This window comes from Vicia villosa, linkage group LG3, assembly GCF_029867415.1.
Source record: "Vicia villosa cultivar HV-30 ecotype Madison, WI linkage group LG3, Vvil1.0, whole genome shotgun sequence".
Lineage (NCBI taxonomy): Eukaryota > Viridiplantae > Streptophyta > Magnoliopsida > Fabales > Fabaceae > Vicia > Vicia villosa.
The window spans coordinates 36,187,070-36,209,043 of NC_081182.1; the positions used below are offsets into that span (position 1 = coordinate 36,187,070).

The 21,974-nt window shown below is 31.4% G+C and overlaps 2 protein-coding genes and 1 non-coding gene across 3 annotated transcripts; 2 read left to right on the forward strand and 1 right to left on the reverse strand.

Annotated features, from left to right (window-relative positions):
• Window positions 1-258: 258 nt before the first annotated feature.
• LOC131655407 (HVA22-like protein e) lies at window positions 259-1,389 on the forward strand. The gene is made up of 4 exons (XM_058925290.1): window positions 259-482; window positions 571-720; window positions 801-1,053; window positions 1,184-1,389. Exons 1-4 carry the CDS (start codon window positions 436-438, stop codon window positions 1,202-1,204), a joined length of 471 nt encoding a protein of 156 aa, XP_058781273.1. The 5' UTR covers window positions 259-435; the 3' UTR covers window positions 1,205-1,389.
• Window positions 1,390-3,488: 2,099 nt separating this feature from the next.
• Window positions 3,489-8,929, reverse strand: LOC131661000 (SWI/SNF complex subunit SWI3A). Its single transcript, XM_058930390.1, has 7 exons — window positions 8,723-8,929; window positions 8,097-8,650; window positions 5,882-6,388; window positions 5,521-5,657; window positions 5,352-5,401; window positions 4,006-4,151; window positions 3,489-3,892 (listed from the first exon to the last, which is right to left on the reverse strand). Exons 1-7 carry the CDS (start codon window positions 8,811-8,813, stop codon window positions 3,713-3,715), a joined length of 1,665 nt encoding a protein of 554 aa, XP_058786373.1. The 5' UTR covers window positions 8,814-8,929; the 3' UTR covers window positions 3,489-3,712.
• Window positions 8,930-20,916: 11,987 nt separating this feature from the next.
• On the forward strand, window positions 20,917-20,988 carry TRNAM-CAU (transfer RNA methionine (anticodon CAU)). The gene has a single exon. It is a non-coding gene; the product is annotated as a tRNA-Met (tRNA).
• Window positions 20,989-21,974: the final 986 nt, after the last annotated feature.

Here is a 21,974-nt window from a genome sequence, read left to right on the forward strand (position 1 = left end):
GTAAACAAGATAAGATTGCTTTTAATTATCATCTTGGCCGGTGCTAAATCAAACATGACACGTCAAAGGCAGAATCCAATACCGAATCCCCTCTTCCCACGTGTCCCCCAATTCAAGGGAGGAACCATTGTAGTATGGACCATCTACATACACCTCCGAATATTATTATAATCAAATTTCACTTTTATGATACATTTGACTATTTGACTGTTAATATATTTAGACTATATATACAGATTATATACAGATTAAATGCATCAACAGTCAAATATACCAAAAAAAAATTAAATTTATTTATAATAGTGTTGAGAGGGTGAAAGCCAAAGCCAATACATTGGTAGTTGAGTCCAACCGCCCCAACCGCTTGCTTTGTTTTCTTCATCTTATATTAAATCACCACCCTTCTTATTTTAATCAACTCAAACAAACTACAATATGACCAAGTTGTGGACTTTGATCACCCAGCTTCATTCCCTTGCTGGGTAACCTAGCTAACCTTACTATGTACTCCAATTCTTCATTCTTCTCTATAATCTTTATCAAAAATATTTAATTATAATTTATTTGCAGGCCGGTTTTGACGTTATTGTATCCTTTGTATGCATCGGTGGTAGCAATAGAGAGTCCATCAAAAGTAGATGATGAACAGTGGCTAGCTTATTGGATAATCTATTCCTTTCTTACCCTTGGAGAGATGCTTCTTCAACCTGCTTTAGAGTGGTTAGACATTTTTAACTAAATTTTTATTAATTTATCCATTAATAATTGTCTTTAATCAAAGCGATATTGGAAATTTGTAGGATACCGATATGGTATGATGTGAAGCTATTGGTGGCGGCGTGGTTGGTTTTGCCGCAGTTTAAAGGAGCTGCTTACTTGTATGAGAGGTTTGTGAGAGATCATATACGGAAATATGTGACGGAGAAGGAGCACCACCGGGTCCAACACCGTCCTGAGAATCCGAATCCGAAGCTGGTGCAACAAGTTAACAAAAAATCACCGACTGGAGCTAAAAGCAAGAAGAAGTTTGTTGATTTTATTATTCCTAAGAAAGTGAGTTTGTTAATAGATTCAACTTTTTTTATTTTATTTTATCGAAATGAGATTAATTGGTTAATTGGATTTGTTATTATTAATTATTTCTAATTGCGAATCATTAAAATTGTGACTTTGCTGCGAACAGGGTGATCAGGAGGCTTATTGAATAGAGATGGGTGGTCGGATTTTCACCTGCTTCACTTTTGAAGCATGGAGTAATATCATGGTATTTGGAGACTGTATAAATATATATATATACCACTAGCTTGTAGTAACTCTTAATGTAATTGTGAGAACGTATTAATATACGTAGGAGTAATATTAGTGGTATTAAATAACATGTATGTATTTCACTTGTTTGTGATGTATGCTCAATTCGGCCTAACCCAAGCCAAACGATATAACTCACGCTTAAGTTTTGAGAATTTTTCCTTGTCCACACCCCAAAATCAAACGTGACAATCCCGTAATTTTTCATAATATTCAAATTTCAAAATATTAATTTAAATTTTGATTAAAAAAGCAAACAAAAAATTTAATAGTGCAATTGAAAAATTGAAAATTTCGGTAGTGCAATTGAAAATTTTAGTAGAAGGATTTCTTGAAAAATATGAAATTTTAAAAATTCATAGATTTTTAAAAAGTTTGATAATGTATTCAAAAAATTCATAGATTTTTGAAAATTTTGATAATGAATTTAAAAATTCGACAATCCGGTAAATTTTAAAAAGTCTTTTAAAAAATTTATAAGAGATCTAAATTTCAGTAAAAATTCATAGATTTAAAATTTATAAAATTAAGAAATCATAGATTTTTTCAAAAATTTTATAAAAATTAGGGAAATAATTTTTATTTTATGCACAATTCAAAAACACAACTTAATTCATAAATATTCAATTTGATTTTTATATTTATTAAAATACGAGTTGAAAAATCCAACCCGTGTATGTGGCCAGAAAAATGTGTTATGAATCCTCTAAAAATTCAAAAAATGTTTTTTGAAACTCTACATTAATTTTTAAATAATTTTTAAAGCGTATGCATGATAATCTCTATAACTATTTCATTCTCTTCATTTCCATCTATATTACCTATCACAAAACTTCAACAATTTTCAATTAATTTTTCGCCTCCAAACTAAGTTTCAAATGTTTTATACGATTTAATACATATATAATATGTCTATTCAAAATTTTATTGATGTTTACTTTTATCGATTTAATTTTTTTTTCATGTTTCTATGGTATTGATTATGTTTAAATAGAATATGTTTCTGATTCTGCATAATTCGAATATGTCTATCCGGAATAATCTTCATTTTTAAATTAAAAAAAAAAAAACAACAGAGTTATTTATTTTCGGATATGCCTATCCGAAAACCTCCTATTTTTCATTAAATTCGGATATATATATATATATATATATATATATATATATATATATATATATATATATATATATATATATATATCCGAATTTATTCAATAAAATGCTGAAATATGGTGAATTCATTGAATTGTGATAAATTCGGATATACAGATTCGAATTAAGAGAGTATTACAGAAATTTTGCTAAGAACTCCTAAAATCTATAAGGGTGTATCAAGAAACTCCCATCCTTTTTTTTAATTTAAATCAAGGGTCAAGACGTGCAACTTCTTTCTGATCATCAAACAATCTATAAAGTATGTTTAAATTTATAATAATATTTGTCATTTACATAGTATTCATAGGATCTTGAAAACATTATATTAGTTGCCATTATTGTAATCACGCTACAAGATACCTTTGAAAATCATGTATAATACTTTTTGGATGGATCTTTTCGAAGCTATATGGAGAATTATATGGATGGGTCCTTCGACAATAACAATATTTTTCATTTGTTTAGCCAGTCAAAAACAATATTTTTCATTTGTTTAGGGAAACAAACTCTCAACTTGTGTTTATTTTTCTAATAGCATGTTTAGTTTAGTGGCACGGTAGTGGAAATCACGGTGAAAACTCACTGTAACATAAAAGCTCCCCTTTGTAGCTTCTATTTTCACGGTAAAATGCTCTATATTTGTGCGGTGGCAGTGAGAAGAAACTATACCAAACATGCCATAAATTTTTTCAAAATTATAAAAAATGACAGATAATTAGGAACGTTTACAACATGGACGAGTAGCCCAGCATGCATCTTTACACGGAGAGAGATGAGACACTGAGGAAATGGGACACAAGCCTCAAGTCTAACAAACTCTTATATCTTATGTTTAATTTAATTTTTATCAATATTTTAGTTAGCATCACTATCAAATTTTGATAACCATAATTAAATTACACATAAATATCTATAATTAAAATATATTATCACTTATTCCCTCTCCTCTCCTTTATTCCCTCTCCTCTCCTTTGATTGAGCCATTCAGGCCCTAAGAAACATACAATCAAAATATATATAAGGCAAATGCATGTTTTTTATAAATTAGTATATTGAATAAATAAAAATAATCCAATTCATTTGTCCGAATGTAAACTACCTAAAAGCAGGTAGGTCAACCTTAGCTGTTTTACATTTAACAGCGTTCAATGGTGCTGTGAAAATTTTACAGTATTTGTCTAGCTCTGGTGTAAAATGATAAATAAGCCACAGCACCAAAACTATACAGATACATACAAACTTGTTGTCTCTAAGATTTCGTACAAGGATAGTCCTTCCATTTAGCGATGCCAGATTTAAAAGTCCTCCGCAAAACATCAATCCGTTCAGTTAAAATTGAATCTTTCAGCTCTTCCATTTCAGTATGTTCCTTTTCCATCAAAAGCTCCAGTTCATCAAAATGTTTCACCTTTTGTTGCATCTTCTCAATCTAATTAACAAATCAGCAAAGAAAAATTGGTCAATCCCTAAGATGGATAACTGAACCGGTGAGATCCTAATAATGTCAGACTATGCAGATTAAGAAAATCATAAGCTAGCTACCTGAGCTTCAATTATAGTTGCTACTAAATGTTCAATCTCTTTCTCTTCTTGGTCCGCCAACAATTTTGCACGAGCAGCAGTAGCTCCAAGAGCGGTTCCAATGGCAGCTCTTATTCTTAGTGTCAATGGTATGCCATCTTTTACTTCTGCAGATTAAGATCAGATTAGAGGTCACATGCAGCAATAGTTCATGAGAATCATAACCAATGTGTTGTTCACAAATATGTATGTCCAAACATAGTTATTAACTACATCGGAAAATTCAAATTGACTACAACCCATATCATTCTTCTATGAATCACAAATGCCTTTGAATTGCGCAATTCATGCCCGAATCAAAGTAATTTGTATTGAAAATGCTAATTAATTTTCTTGGATTTCTTTTTTCTTTTCTTTCTTAGTTTTCATTTACCAATTCTCATAAAAGATATTGAAAAGTTAGAAGCTTACATTCATAAATTAAATCAACTAAAGGGGGCTATTAAGCACACTATTTAATTATTCCATTGCCCTATTTATTTATTTTATTGCTCTGTTTACAGGCTATTTATTTATTAAACACACTATGGGAGACAGGAGGGGAAATTAGTTATCACATTGAGGAATATGGGTCTGATAAGTGTGGAATGGTATAGGTGGAAGAGGACGCATTTACCAGTCACTTTCTTTGCATTGCTCTTACCTATGAGGCTATGAGTAATCAATCTGATAGGTGTGGAATGGTATAGGTGGAAGAGAACGCATTTTCCAGTCACTTTCTTTGCATTTCTCTCCATAAGATTGTTTGCATCTTCTTAAACCTCAGTTCAGTTCAGTGACCGGTGAATCTTCTATTATAAGTAAAGATAAGATTAATATGAAAATTTTATGAAGAAAATTATGAGAAAGCATACAATATTTTCCCACTGGTTGGAATAGGGGACATGATTCAAACAATTTCGTTACGTCTTATCATAAACCAGGTATCGATAGATCATTTAACCCATATCTCGCTTGATAGTTTGGCCCATAACTTTCCTTGGTCTCCCCTTAACATCTGATTATTGAAATATCCACAACTAATCTATCATTCACTTACTACAAGTGTGTGTCTACAAAGCTTCTCCACCTATACTCAAACCACATGAGGCGGGACTCAACTATATTTTTTATGATGAGTTACCCTTACATTCTCTCCAAATATTTCATTCACACAATCCAGTAAAGAATGCTCCATTATTATTATTTTAATAACCTAATTTGAGGGAGCTAATGATTTTTTTGTTTCATGAATCTATAAGAAATTGTTAAGTTTTGAGGGACTTAACTATCAGAATATCATCTTCATGCACATACAATTAAAATACCTGATTGAGTTGACCTCTCCACCATCTCTAAATCTTCACCGTTAAGGGCTCTGACACAAATAATAACAAGTATAAGGGTTTAATAAATTGAAGGCTCAATTTAAAAGTAAACTACCACCTAGCAAAATTGGAAGATAAATTGAACTGGTAGATTTATGATATAGATCACCTTGCACTAGAAGCATTATCCTCTTCAATATCAAATATATCCCTTGGGAGCAAATTCTCATCACAAAGTGCTGAAATAGCAGCATCAGCTGCAGCAGCTGTGATATGAGGGTCAACCACTGTAGAGAGCAGTCCCACCTAGTCCAAAACACCATTAATTCATGATCTAACTAAGTTGTGACTGGTTTTATCCAGTGGGAAGAAAAGGAATATGCGGTAAACAAACGAATCAAACACAGACACAAGTCTTTCACAAGTTCTACGTGTGTCACACTAAAGATAAAATCGACAGAAACAAGGAAAATGCAACCAGATATGGAAAATTATAAACATAAAATGTAAAACTTGATATTATCTCTTACCTGCTTCATTAGTGAACAGCTGGAATCTGAAAGTGGAGCAACACGCTGCCTTTTTAAAGGACTTTCATTCACAGCATCTCCATTCTGCTCGCTTTCAATTTTAGGCTCAGATGATTGATTCTGTGCTGTGGAAGTTTCCTGTGTTTTTGAAGTTTCTTGGTGATCAGATGAAGACTGAATTTGTTTTTCACTGTTCACGGTGCCAGTAACACTATTAATGTTACCATTTCTGTGAGCAGAGCCTAACATGAGCTCCCCAAAGGGAAGCTCAATGAGTTTTGAAATACAATCAAGTTTAGTCTTGGTTTGAACACTTTGAACAACAAGTTCCCAGTCATCTCCATGCTTCAAAACAGATTCTAAGAGAAGGAGAGTTTCTCCCTCCGTCCAGACAGCACCGTGTTTGGCACTAATTTCACTTGACTCATTCAATATAAAATCCTCCATGGTCCGTTTCTCCCCATAATTCTCGTTTTTGAAACATTTCGTGCAGATGATGAGGTTATCCTGCAATGTTTTGAAAAAAAACATAATAACAAACAGTATTAATGTCAAAAATGTATGCAAAATTGCAAGAAAAAACTAATGACATGTAATAATGTAATACAATAAATTTCCATTGCATGAAGAGGCAGAAAAAATGGGATGAACTGCTTCTAAATCTGACTTCAAACATGCGCTACCAGCACTTGCTCGGTGAACATGGGGAGGTAAATGAAACCAATTAACTCATAAAAATGGAAAGCAGAAGGATTCAAAAATAATAGTTGGACAGCTGAACAGATCAATGGCATTTACTAATTGTAAGCAAAAAGAAGATGCGGTTAAAAACGGTTTTCAAATTTCAAGCAGATTGACAGCTCACAGAAAAATCAACTTAACACTATATTCTCTATTTCTTCATATATTTTTGCACCAAGCAAGTGTAAATGTATTTTCATTCTAAACACCTTAATTTTTACCTATTCAACCTAAGGCATGTTTGGTTGGGGAGATGGGAGTAAAAACATCCCCTCATTTGGGAGTTTTTCAACCAGAAGAAAATCACAGAATCCTTGGAATCCCACCCAAGTTTACTTTCATAGTCAGTAAAAGAGTGTTGGGTTGAAATGAAGGGATGAACGGGAAGGGAGGAGAGAGATTTAATTAGATACTAGTACTCCCTCAGGTTCCGATTATATAAAGAAAAACCGGTAGAATAAAACATGAAAATCAATTAAGTTATTTTAATGTTGTTAAATAGCAGCTGTATGTGCGCTATACCGCTATAGAGTACCAGAATTTGGACTAACCATTACAATTCTGTGATACACTATTTAGTACAGAATATTATCATAATAGGCACTTGCGATACTGCACCAATGCATTTACAGCACTCTATTTAGTGTTGTCACTTTTTGAATGTCTGTCCAAATATACCCTCGTGGAAATTGTGAGACACTAAATACAACAGTAATATGAAAAAAGACGAAAAATTTGAAATGAGGGTGAAAAAGTCATTTGGACAATATAGGACCGGAAGTAGTAACGTTTACTTACAAATGAGCCAAAAAAAATCTCTTATATAGGACCGGAGGTAGAGTGCTGTTTGGTTTAGTAAAAATGATGGGAGATAATAATCCTCTCCTTGTTTGGTTCGAAAGAGGAGCACTAATCCACTTCGTATACTATATTAACATCTCATGTAATGATATTTCAGTAACCATTTTAAACCAAATCTTCTATTCCATACAAATCACCCCAATATCTGAGATGAGCCAAATTTTATTGAAAATAAATGTTGCTCCCCTCAATTTTGCTTCCCTTCCCTCCAGATTGTTTAATCAACCCAGATATATTTAAAATAATCTCCCCTCTCCTCTAAATTTTTCCTAACCAAACACCAAGTTAAGTTCACATGATTTGCAATGTTTGGTTAAAAGACATTACCATACCTTGCTTTAACCTAGAACTGCATTTCTTTTCCATAATAACTCCAACCAAACCTAAATCACCAAAGCCGAGTCCAAATGACCAATTACCATCTCCGATTGCATTATTCAAACATTAATTCTTTGAATCATAATAGGACACTCGATCTATATAACCCCAACCTCGTTAAAAGTTACTTCGATTGTTGTCATCGTAACCAAATCCTTCGGTTAAATATGAACAATAAAATTAAAAGAGAAATACCATAACATACATAAACAGATAAAATCAAAGAAAAACGAACCTTGGCACTCCGGTAGTGTCCAGAACCACATTTATCACTGCAATTCCCACAATCAACCTCCTTCCGACGAATCAAATCGCCATAAACATCCGAATACGACGCCAGTGGTGGCATTTTGACACCAACTCCCTTCCCATTATCACCGCCACTACCAACCTTGACATCGCGCGGCAACGAAAGCGGTTTCATCGAGTTCGGCGTGGCCACAACCCGAATCCCACTAGGAGCCCCTTCCTCTACCTTCACCTTACACCTCTCCTCCTCATGCTCCTTCTCCGCTTCCCCACCGTCCCCACCAGAAGGCGCACCGTAGTTGATCAAACCCCAACTCTCCAAGAAAAGGAAAACCTTGTACAGAAACGTGACATCACCAACTAGAGACTTTCGCACCTCGGTGAATGTGAGTCTTCTAGAAGGCTCCTCGCGGTACTTGTTGATGATGAAGTCTCTGTACTCTTTGTATATCTTCGGCGTTCTCGAAATTGAGGTTCCGTCGAAATACTCCTTGAAGGCTGTTTTCTCTGTTTCGTGAATTTCGTCCCACAAGAACCATCCTGTAAAAACGACGCCGTTAGGTTGGAATTTCAACAGCTAGGGTTTTCTAGAGAGAGAGAGAGAATGCTTACTGGAAGAGATTGGGATGGTGTAGAGTTCGAGTTCTGAATCTGAGACGTCGACCCGACCCGAGTTCGAATTGGGGTCTTTTGAAACTTCCATACTAAAATGTGCCGGAGGAAACGAGGTTGGTCTATTTCCGGCGGAGACGTCGTATCGGCGTTGAGGACTTGTCAACAAAAATGATGTCAAAACAAAAACAAAAAATCGTTAATGTTTAAAGAAATTGGTTTTTTAAATTAGATTTTGATTTATTTATAATTTATAAAGTTTACTCAAAACAAAAATATAGATGAAGGGTGCATGAATATACATAATTTATATATAAATGATAATATATTAATAATTAATTAGTTAGATTTATTTTTTTTAGTAAAAATAAAATTAATTACTATAATATATTGATAATAATTTATGATAAATAAAATGTACTATTCTGGACTGGGCCGAGCAGGCCCAGGTCCCCTGGCTAGCCGAGCAGGCCCAATCTATTTGGGCCCATTTCCCATGTAACGTTACAAATCGGTCCACGCGAAGACCACGTGAGTAACGCTTCAGTGAAGGATCGGTCAACCACCTCCGATTCCTATGCCACGCTCACCCAGAACGTGAGTCACCTGCTGACTCAACCCTAGCAGAGGATGTTTTGGCAGTTTCGTAACACGTGGGCCTCCAATTGGATTTGGCCCAAATAGAAAACCTTGGCCCAGCGCTGGGGGCTATAAATACCCTCTTTCACCAGATGGTCAGGTATTCATTCTCTACTTCCTAAACTCTTGCTCTTTCTCTTATTGCTATTTACTTTGGCATCGGAGAACCTTGCAGGTACCCCCCATTCTGTTCAACAAGGCAGATCCAGCCGCCGTGACGATCCACTCTAATAAGGTTAGATCATATACGTATAAGTTATAACACATTTTTGTTATTAAATAATTGTTTCAATCCAGTATTTTTTTAATATTTTCATCATATAATTATAATTTCTTATATTCCAATGTATTCACATTTTTTTTATAAAAAACAATAAATCTTATTTCAATTTAATAAATGATACAAAAGCAAAAAGATAATAACACTTAATCATAAAACTATTGATGTAATATTGATTTAGTAGTATTAATGATGAATGAATAATTGTTAAAAAAATAATAATGATTTGTAGTCTTGTATTAGTTTTGTTATTTCATTTTCAAATAATTATAAATCATTAATACTAAGTGGACATATCTAGTTAATGATTTTACTTGTTTAAAATTTCAAATTTAATAGGTGAATCAAAGTCGTGCGGAGTTGGATAAAATATATTTGTAAATAAATGTACACTGATATAATTAAGGGTGTTATTCCCGTAATTAACAAAATAAACTAAAGCACATGCTTCCACTTTTCTACATTTTCTGCAAAATGCACCACCTGTCAATATCTTATTAGTCCAAACTAAATTTTGTTTCTCATCCCATCCCATTTCAATTTTCATCAAACCCTAATTTCTCATCTCTCAACCTCGTCTCTGTCTTAAGTTCTTCTACATTCAACTTATAACCGACACCGTCCTTGGGTTGATTCATCTTCAACATCGTACCAATTTGTTTTTGAGGTAACTACATATATTCAATGATTATCTTGGCGTCATGGTGAAATTTCACTTTCATGTTCATCCGGTTCTTATGCGTCTAACTGGTTTTTGTGCATATTCATGTGTGTTTTGCAGATTTCTATGCCCTGATGCTTCGTATTATCTTCTTTTTTCGGTGTGAATCTTTTGATTACTCGGTTTCTTTTTTTTTTGCCGACATCTGCTTCACTGAATGTTTTTTCGTTTTCATCAGTATATTCATTTTGATGTTATTTTCTTAAGGTTTTCTTCATCTTTTTGGTGTGAAATTAATGTTGCCTACTCAATTGTATTTTTTCAAATCCAGATTTTTGGTGTGAAGACGGTTGCAGCCATGACTGAACTTGTCTGAAAGAAATTGATGGTGAATGTTAGCTGTTTGATTAAATGTCTGAAAGAATTTGATTGTGAATAGAGTATGTAGACAAGATCTTTTTATCTTGAAAAGGATTGGAAAGATCATTTTTTGGTTGCTAATTATATAACTTTTTATTTACATGTGTTGATGATTTTTAGTTCTTTTTTAATGTACTGTCACGGCCCTTGATGTTAAGTCAAGAAAGATGTTGTTGGTATCTTAGGCACCTTACATATTTCAACTTCTTATTCATGTGATGACTTTTGACATGTCCTTATCAAGGAGAAGAATGTGTGTGGAAAGTAAGAGTTGGGCTACCAGATACTTATTCTTATAAATCTCCTTTCATGGGCTTCATCAATAAGATTTATCACCCAAATGTTGATAAGATGTAGGAATCTCAATGCATTTAAACTGTGTAATTTGAACACTTTATCTCACATTTTAATTTTAAGAGTAAGTTAATGTTTGATCATCTTGGATAATAATAATAATAATAATTTCAGGCCAGGATCAATTTGTCTTGGTGTTATGAATCAAACATGGAGTCAGAGAACAGAGAGAAAGTAGTAGGCAAGAGTTATAAGCAAAGATCCTGTCATAGAACAATAGTCTGGTTTGTGTGTTCAGTTCCCTATTAAATGTAGTCATAATATTAAGGAAGAGGGCCATTGGTCCAATATTGATAATTAATTCTAATGATCATTAACTTTCTTTGTTAATTTTTTGGTTTTTAATTTGTATTGGTTAGATAACTTTGGCTGGATTGAACAATAATTTTGGAGGGAAGTATAAGGAGTGGCAAAAGAAACTACATCCTGAATTAATGCATTCTAAATCTCAGGTTTATTTGGTTCAATTTATTAGAAAGAAAAATATTTTGTTGTTGAACAATCTCTAACTGGACATGACACAATGCCTTGATACTCTCAACTTTATATATCTTTTGGACTTGCATTTTTATTCTTAAACCAGCAAGTATATATGTATGATGCCGTTTTAAAACTTTTCATGATTGCCACGTAATTTAAATACTAGCATATGGTAGTCTGAAATTTAATTTAATGTTGTATACTTCATTTTGCAAGTCTTACATTAGCATAAACTGACTACATATTACACTCATATATGAATAACAATAATTCACATGCCCTTGTGATAGCCTCATGAGAAATCTCTATCGCTACTTTTGCGGTGAATACGTGTTTCTCAAAACAGTCTCTAAGGTAATGTTATGTCATGTTTTTTAAGTTTATTGTCTTCACTATGTCTTTTATGTGCATGCTCTTTAATGCCATTATATTTGTTGTCTTGTGCAGAACCCTCAATTATGAAAGTGAATTGCCATTAGCTTAGGGAATTAAGTTTGGCTATTTTTGAAGTTTGGTTGACATTAGTTCAAATGGTCAAAACATTTTCGAATATAATTTAGAAGTTTGATTGACATAGTTCAAATGGTTGTTTCAACTAGATATGTTGTAAAAGTGACTCTTTGATATCTGAGATTTAATAAACAAATGCTCAATTACTTGAGTGTTGGAATTTTTATTTTCCAATAAAAATGTTGACTATAATGATCTATACTTGTAAATACTGAACATTCAATATTATTGAAAAACCGTTTATACATTATGTTAATCTCGGTAATGCTTAGCATGTCTAAAAACCACAGCTGTAAAAATGTTGAAATAAGCTAAACCATTTTCACTAGTAGCAGGACCGAAACAATGTAAAGTAAAATGAACACACTCTTACTATTTGATAACCAAATAACAATTATTTCCATTGATAATAAGATAAAATTTATAAATTTATGGCTAAACTAACACTCCCTCCAGCCTAAATTATAAGCAAATATTCTTTTAATGAATGTATCTGGTCTACATAAAAGACCAGATACATTCATTATCCAATGAACTTAAAAAGAAAATATTTGCTTATAATAATGGCCAGAGGGAGTATATTACTTTATAACAAAGTCAAGATGGGCTTATCTCACTCAAGTGTTTTATTGGAACATGTTGCTTTATCTTACATGATGTGCAATTGCTCATATATTATTTAATGCAAGTTGCTTTTTGTTGTCACTTCTGCATCAACATATTGTCCTCATTACATTTTTTATGTATAGAAAAAAGGATTGCATAGAAAGCAAGTAAAATCTGATACAAAGTTGATAATTTCTTGACTTATTCTGTCACAGTATTGTCAAATTGTGTTGTCTAAATAATTTCTCTTCCCACCCTTATACATTTGAAGCTTAATATACTATTCATTTGGTAGGATTATTGTATATTAATTTGATAAAAAAAATATTATTTGTGTATTATACAATTAAATTTATTATTTCATATTTACAATTATATTTAATTAAATTATATATCAATTAAAATTGAAAACTAATCATCTAAGAAGTTTTCATTTTTTAAAATTATAATATTCTTATGTGGCAAAAAATGTTATTTTTTTGAATGACACTATAATATTGAATTAACACTATTAGAGTAACTTCTTAATTTACCCTTTCAATCACAGGTTGTGGAGTCCATCGTCAACTTATCATTATAACTTCTATGAATTTTATTACTAAAATTATTAATATTTTAATCAACAAAATATTATAAATATTTATAATTAAACATAAACTCACTATTTTCACGAAACAATATCACCACAATACCTTTTTTATTTTAATCAATAAAATATTGTAAATATTTAAAGTTATTAGTAATATTTATAAATATTTATAGTTACTAGACATTTGATTTATCGTGTTGGTGATTTACTACATCTTTATCGAATGATCTAAGATATCTTTATCAATAAAATATTATAAATATTTAAATTAATAGTGATATTTACAAATATTTATAGTTAATAGACATTGCATTTATCATATTGATGATTTGCTACATCCTTATCGAATGATCTAAGATATAAATAAACTTACCCGTGCGGGAGCACGACTCTCTTACTAGTTTATATATAAATGATAATGTATTAATAAATAATTTGTCAAATTTATTTTTTTTAGTAAAAATAAAATTAATTACAATAATATATTGATAACAATTTATGATAAATAAAATGTACATATAAGTTATAACACATTTTTGTTATTAAATAATTGTTTCAATCCAGTATTTTTTTAATATTTTCATCATATAATTATAATTTCTTATATTCCAATGTATTCACATTATTTTTATAAAAAACAATAAATCTTTAAAAATATCAATATTTCAATTTAATAAATGATACAAAAGCAAAAAGATAATAACACTTAATCATAAAAGTATTGATATAATATTGATTTAGTAGTATTGATGATGAATGAATAATTGTAAAAAAAATAATAATGGTTTGTAGTCTTGTATTAGTTTTGTTATTTCATTTTCAAATAATTATAAATCATTAATACTAAGTGGACATATCTAGTCAATGATTTCACTTGTTTAAAATTTCAAATTTAACAGGTGAATCAAAGACGTGCGAAGTTGGATAAAATATATTTGTAAATAAATGTGCCCTGATATAATTAAGGGTGTTATATAGTTTTTTGAATCTTTTCCAAGCTTCAAAAAGTGACTCATCATCTCCTTGCTCAAATGAGGTGATTTCATTTTTCATCTTTGTATTCTTGGAAGGAGGAAAATATTTAGCTAAGAACTTTTCAGCTAAGTCATTCCATGTGGCAATGGAATTAGGCTCCAAGGAATTTAGCAAACTTTTAGCTCTATCCCTTAAAGAGTGAAGAAACAACCTCAACCTGAATGCATCATCAGTCACGTCTGAAATTTTAAAATTACTAGCCACGTCCAGAAATTGTCTTAAGTGCAAACGAGGATCTTCATTTGGAGAACCAAAGTATTGCCCAATGGTTTACAGCATCTGGAACATCATAGACTTGAACTTAAATTGTGTTGCGGTGATTTCTTGCAATACAATGCCATTACTCATAGTAGTCGGATCAAAGATAACATAGTGTCTGATGTTTCGGGCCCTATCATTGGCAATACCAATAATGTCATTTTCAGCCATGACAGGTATTCTCTCCTCTTCATCTGATTCTTCAAGTACCAGTGTCGGTGGTTCAAAGTAGGCCAGATTAGCTGCTAAAGGAACTTCTGGTATGAGTCTAGCACGTATATTTCTTCTTAGGGCTCTGAGTGTTCTTCCAGGTTCAGGATATCCACTATGAACTGGGCTCAACAATTTGTGCATGCAATAATGACAACACCTGTTGTGACACCAGACTACAACAGAATGTCAAAAACTCAAATACTTTAAAACAAAACTATAGAAATGTTACAAAATCAAAAATGTGATAACTATTCCCCGACAACGACGCCAAAAACTTGTTGGCTATTTTCATAAAACAATATAAACGCTAATTTGTCACATGCAAGTATACATGTTTGGATTGCAGCAAGTAATAAGTATAAGAGTATCGAACCCGCGGGAAATAGTTGTTACTTAGATTTGACTTTGTAAATATTATACTTTTGTTGTATTTTAAAGCAATGAGTAAGGAGATGAATATATTGGATGTAACAAGTTCAGAGTTACTTAGAACAAGAATGTGAGCACTGTGAAAATATATTAAGAGAGATTGAGTTGAGCACATATCCATTAATATCCTTAATGTACTTATGGATTATGACGTGTGGAGTCGTGACAGATAAGGTCAGAGTAATCTTATGGTGTATTTCTACAGCATTCAGAACATGCATACTAGGGCAAGGGAACAAGTCACCTAGCCTCACTTATAACCCAAGTATACGCCTTTTAATAAATATGAATTCCTTAATGGTTGCAGTTTCTTATCTCTAAGCAAACTATGTCAAGTGAATATATCTATCCTACTTTTTCAACCTTTTTACTCATGAAATAAGCTTATTGTAGGATCTCTCTTTAACAACAAGCGGGTACTTACTTCTAAGTTGATCAATCAAAGAAATAAGTTTGTTGCATTAAAACACATGACAAAGCAAGCCCTCAACACACATCATATAACTTAAGCACACTTTAATATTAATTTCATTTAGCTCAACTTCAGAGGTTTTAGCTCATAGTGAGCCTAGTACAAACAACAAGCAAGATTCTTACAATAAACATCTTAAAGCAAATAAATGAAAAAAGATATAAACCTAAGAAAAATATGGAAAAGCTCTTTGAGATGGATAATCTTCAGAAGACATCTTCAGTCGTATCATGTTGTCCGTTAGCACCTGAATGGATGTGAATAGAGAACTTTTTTTGCACTTCATTCTCTACGACACAATCTCTTTGTAATAAATTTATCTTTAAGCAGCTAAACTCTCTCTTGGGCTTGAACTTAAAAATTCACATTAAGCCCGTATGCAATTGCGCCAAAATAACCAAAAGTTGTGTAGCATGCAAGGAACTTGTACAATAGGGGACGGAAGTGGGAGACAAGGTGGAATGTGGCAGGATTTACAGTAGGTGTAGGGGGCGATGTCTGACCACAACAGGGGTACGAATGTGCCTTCTTTTGTCTTCTATCTCCTTCACTACCAACCTTGCGTTTGAATGCTTTTATCCTCTTTTTCTATACCACCAAACTCTCCCTCCATTTCAATTATTCATTTCCACGCTTTTCCTTAAGAAATAGCATATTCTTTTCGCCCCAACATTCATCTAATGGTGTCAGCTTTGTGTTTGAATGTTGTTGGTCTATTCCAGTCTTGCCTCTGCTAAGCTATGATCACAAAAACCCACATAAAAGATGAAAAGGAGAGCACCTATTTTACTCCACACTAAACACTAATTTTAATGTAAAAGACATGAAAATAAACTAAATAGCAAATAAACTACTAAAAACACAAACACATGAAGTCATGTATTAACTCACAAAATGTGTGTTAACAAAGATGAAGGTGGGGAGAAAACAAGCGTGTGAAGGAAGAAGAGAATGTGATGGAGGATGGCAACAGAGTGAAAGAATAATAGAAACATGAAGGAAAATGATGAATATGTTGCTAATATTAAGGACTCTAGATAGTATAAGTCTAAAGAAAAATATGATGAAGAGCAAAGGGAAAGCATTGTCATGCCATCGGTCGATAGTCTAGCAAAGATGAAAACTCTATAGAAACCTAGTAACCCAACTCCAAAAAATAGACCCTAAGAAGAAGATCCCAATAAAAGCAATGACTTTTCATTAGAAAAATCCTACAAAAGGAAAAGGACTGCTGAAGTTGTCATGATAGAAGTTATCAGCGAGGCTCCCAAAAAATAAATAAAGGAGGACAAAGCAAGAAATATGCTCCTAATAGGAAGGAAAGAAAGGTCACAAAAAGAGTACCGGGCTTCAAGCCTAACTGGTATTTTCTTCTATCTCTTTGGTTTATGAGTCATGATGTGTCACTACTCACCAAATGACATTGAGGACCCTGCCTTTACTCTATGTTTGGGGTTGTGGCAGCTTCCGTCGTGACATCCGTTTACCTAAATTAATCTACCCATAATCATATGCTAGTTATAGGATTTTATTTCAGTTATTTAAAATTACGCCGTTTAAATTTCGGTCCTTTTCAATTTCCAAAGAACGAATGAAGTAATTTTTGTTTATCATTGTTGTTTCTAGTATAGTAAAATAGAAATAATAATAATAATAATAATAATAATAATAATAATAATAATAATAATAATAATAATAATAATAATAATAATAATAATAATAATAATAATAATATAAAACAGGAGGAAAATAATTGACTTCATCCCCAAAATAACAAAAATTATAAGGACTTAAAATAATTCTGATTCGACAGTTACTAATAAATGCACATTTTTATGATTTTCTGATAACCCCACTCACGCATCTAGTAGTCGGGAAAAAAGTTAATCTATTAAGAAGTTTGAATTGTTTTTAAATATGGAATTATGTTCATTATAGGATTTAGTCTAGGGTATGATAATATTTTTGTTTAGGGTTGGCACAAATGATACACTGCTTGTGTTGATAAACACGCAAAAGTGTGTGAAAAGAATGAAAAATATAAATGTGCATGACAAATAAGTTATTATACCCGAAACTGAAGGAGCGATGGATGTTTATTCCATTAATAACATGTTGGAATCATTACAAGTGAGACCCTTTTCAGATGAAAGGGTGGAGCATCTAAAAAAACTTATCAATAATAAAAATGCTTGTGTAAGCCTCAAGTTCAAAATGAACAAAAAATCTAAAGCAAAGCAGTTAATTCTCCCTTATGAAATTGAAATAAATGAATTCTTTGACCATAGGATAAGATAACAAAACTAGGTTTTAGGCTGACTATCTTAACAAAAGAGTACATGCGTGACAGGCAGCTTCAGGAAGAACCACACACACACTAACTAAATAATATTAAGACATAGTTATGCCAATCCTTGAAAACAATCCCCTGAGATGACTTTTGAATTGATTATGATTTGAACTGTTAGATTAGGAGATAAATGGCAATGAAATATTTTTCTGTTGTTATATGTCGCATCACTTGAGGACATGTAATGATTTAAGTTCAGGGGGTGTAATAACCCATATTTAGTGAGTTATTGTAAGTCCTAATACTTGAATATTTGTATTTGTGTTGGCATTCAATAGTTAAATTCATTGTAGTGTACTATTTTAAGAGTAGTTTATTAATAACACAATATATTCACAACCATATGTTCACAACCATTCGCTTCTAAAATAAAGGTAAAGAACATCACTGCTGGTCAAAATATGTTATTTGATGTGGAATACTTTGAGCACCTTCAATACAAGAAAACTAGTTAAACCTTTGTAACTGTTGCCCACTCGAGTAATTCTAAAACTTGTTTCGCTCATTCATCACATGTTGGATCCTAGATTTTGGTTTCCGATGCTTCTAATCATATGGTTTGTAAAACACATTTTGGAGAAGATGATATTTAAAGACATTTTTTATAAATAATCCAAAATAACACAAATATTTATCAATATTTGGATTCCACAATTAAAAAATAATTTAATCCAACAAAATTCAATGTGATCATCTTCTCCTCTGCTAAAGTGTCAGCAATATGTCAAATGTCCCTTCATGTAAGCTTCTATTAGAAGAATTTAACGAGAGTAACCAAAACTGTGAGGAAAAAAATATTATTGAATTATGAAATATTTATTTATTTTAAATATTATTTAGAATGACGACTATTTTATTTAAAATAAATAAAAAACTGCTCTTTTTATTTTCTTGTATACTTTTATTTATTATGGGCCAAATTTTAAAAATATGCATAGAAAAATTTGCATTATTAAAAAAAATATATCATTAGATTCTAAATTAACAACTCAGACAGGTTAACAGAGATAACGCATAACAAATGAAGAATGCAGTTAAAAATGAGCAGAAAGATAAGGAAGAACCGGTGGAAGATAAAGATAGTGAGGAAGATGAAGGCGAAGAGGAAAATGAGCGTGTGAAGGAAGGAGAGAACATGATGGAGGGTGGAAACAGGGTGGAAGAAGTAGAGAAACATGAAGGAAAAATGATGAATATGATGTTGATATTAAGGACTCTAAATAGTATGAGCCTAAATAAAAATATGATGAAGAGAAAAAGGAAAGCATTGTTATGCCATCGGTTGATAGTACAACAAAGATGAAGACTCTAGAGAAACCTAGTAACCCAGCACATCATGTACATGTAAATGACAAAGTTATATTAATGGAACATTGCACAACATGCTCTATATTATTAAACTTATTTATTTTCTTAACATTGTTCTAATCTTTGTTTGCTATTAAACTGAACTTGTGACACCCATGAACTATTTTTATCTTGCTAATGCTTTATTTTTAAAAGGTAGTTCTTTACAAAATTATTTTAAATTACCTTTCACTCCATGTGGGTTCGACATCCCTACTATTCTATCACTTGCTATTTATAACATACATGTATACTTGCACGTGACACCATACATTTTCATCGTCCCCAAGTTTGCATTGTAAATGTACGAGATATACCTAAGATAAGTGCTTCCAATTGATTGACTTCCCTAAAAAATAAGCAAATGCTACATATTCATAACCATTCACTTATAAAATCAAGACCAAGGACATCACCACTAGTCAAAATATGTTATTCAATGTGGAATACTTCGAGCACCTTCAATGCAAGACAACTAGTTAAACTTTTGTAACTGATGCCCACTTGAGTAATTATAAAACTTGTTTATCTCATTCGTCACATGTTGGATCCTAGATTTTGATTTTTGGTGCTTCTCATCATACGGTTTGTAAAACACATTTTGGAGAAGCTGATATTTAAAGACATTTTTTTATAAATAAAATAAATATTTATCAATAGTTAGATTCCTTAATTATAAATTAATTTAATCCAACAAAATTCAATGTTGCTCCTAAAGTGTCAAACATATGTCAAATGTCCCTTCATGTAAGCTTCTATTAGAAGAATTTAAGGAGAGTAACCAAAATTATGAGGAAACAAATATTAGAAGAATCATTATTTAGAAAAAAAAATTATTAAATACTAAAATTGAATTATGAACTATTTAATTATTTTAAATATTATTTATAATGATGACTATTTTATTTATAATAAATAAAAACTGTTCTTTTTATTTTTTGTATACTTTTATTTATTATGGGCCAAATTTTAAAAATTTGCATAGAAAAATTTGCATTATTAACAAAAAAAAAAAATCATTACATTCTAATTATCTCCAATGCATTGCCATTTTTTCTTTTACAAAATAGTTCACAAATATGCATCAATTCTAACTAAAAAAAACAGGACAATGCAAATGCGACCAATAAGTGAACTAGACCTGCTAAAAATTGGTTGCCTAGTTATGATGACCCATTATGCTAACTAGCTTTGTATTGTACTACTAGCTAATAATATAATTAGAACTAAATAATTCCTGTACAATAAGACAATTTTTGTAAGTTTAAAAGCATAATAAATACGATTAATAGAAACAACAATGTCTTCATGTATATAGTATGAAATTTGTCTAAAAACCAAAATGATTATGGATCCTAGGACCAAATCTAGCTCATCTAAAAGCTATAAACTTTTGTTAGATTTCAATAATAAAAACCAAAGCCAGGTTGCCAGAAATTGTCAAAACATTACCCCTGAAGTCATTTAGCAAATACTCTGCTACAATTCACTATTGATGATTACCAGTTAAATAGATAATATATATTACTTTGGCGAAATCTAGGTCATCAAATCAGAGTGGCGCAGCGGAAGCGTGGTGGGCCCATAACCCACAGGTCCCTGGATCGAAACCAGGCTCTGATAAATTTGATATTTTTTCTAGTTTTTTCCTCTATTAACGACATGTATGCTCATCCTCTTTATCGCCGTTTGTAGTTATACGAATGTCGTTTATGAATACTGTCAATTAACTTTTGCGTTTGTCCCGTTACTTTTGATTCCTTTTAATTCTTTTTTTTTTTTTTAAGACTATATGCATACACACTTTTTAAAATGTAAATGACATATAAATTAAAATCATTGAATTTTAACTACATTGTTTAATCCCGTAAAAAAAAAAAAAAACCTACATTGTTTAATAAAACAAATAATAAGGCACTGTTATTTTTTTTTAAATGACAACATTCATTTAAATATTAATTTTCTTTTATTTATCAAAATTGTATTGCATTATAAATAATAAAAGAAAACAATTTTAAAAAAATTCATACATACGTTTCAAATATTTTAAATAATAAATACAAATTAAAATATTTATCACATATTTAATATTTTAAATTATTAAAACTAAGTAATAAAGTACATAATGAAATAAACATGGTACGTTTAGGTGGATTCTAATATTCCCATTACCCGATCCGCCCCAATTAGGGGTGGGAATAGGCCAGGCCGCCTAACAGGGGCCTACGGCCCAGCCTACATAGGCCAAGGCCAGACCAGACTTTTTACATAAATAGAAAAGACCTAGGCTTTTTTATAAGCCTGTTTAGCTAAAAAGGCTAGGCCACAGGCCATATAAAAAGCCTTTTAAGCCTATGAGGCCGGCCTATTTAAATAAATTTGAATAATTTTATTAATATTATATTATATTTTGTATTTTAAATTAAAATATAAAAATAAATATTAGTTATCTTAAAGAAATTATGAAAATAAGATGAAAAAAAATCTTACGAACAATGTCATAAGTTACTTCCATAAGTTTTTTCAAACAAATAGTATCACAAAATTTATACTATTAGGTAAACTCAAATAAGTCAATGCAAAAAACATTTAATCTCACTGATCTTTTA

Bases quoted from the DNA above. Each gene is read 5' to 3' on its own strand.
- LOC131655407 (XM_058925290.1), top strand. From the start codon at position 436: ATGACCAAGTTGTGGACTTTGATCACCCAGCTTCATTCCCTTGCTGG. The intron at 721-800 runs GTTAGACATTTT...GGAAATTTGTAG, and splicing joins CTTCAACCTGCTTTAGAGTG to GATACCGATATGGTATGATG. The intron at 1,054-1,183 runs GTGAGTTTGTTA...TGCTGCGAACAG, and splicing joins ATTTTATTATTCCTAAGAAA to GGTGATCAGGAGGCTTATTG.
- LOC131661000 (XM_058930390.1), bottom strand. From the start codon at position 8,813: ATGGAAGTTTCAAAAGACCCCAATTCGAACTCGGGTCGGGTCGACGTC. The intron at 8,651-8,722 runs GTAAGCATTCTC...TCGTTTTTACAG, and splicing joins CACCATCCCAATCTCTTCCA to GATGGTTCTTGTGGGACGAA. The intron at 3,893-4,005 runs GTAGCTAGCTTA...TTTGTTAATTAG, and splicing joins CAACTATAATTGAAGCTCAG to ATTGAGAAGATGCAACAAAA.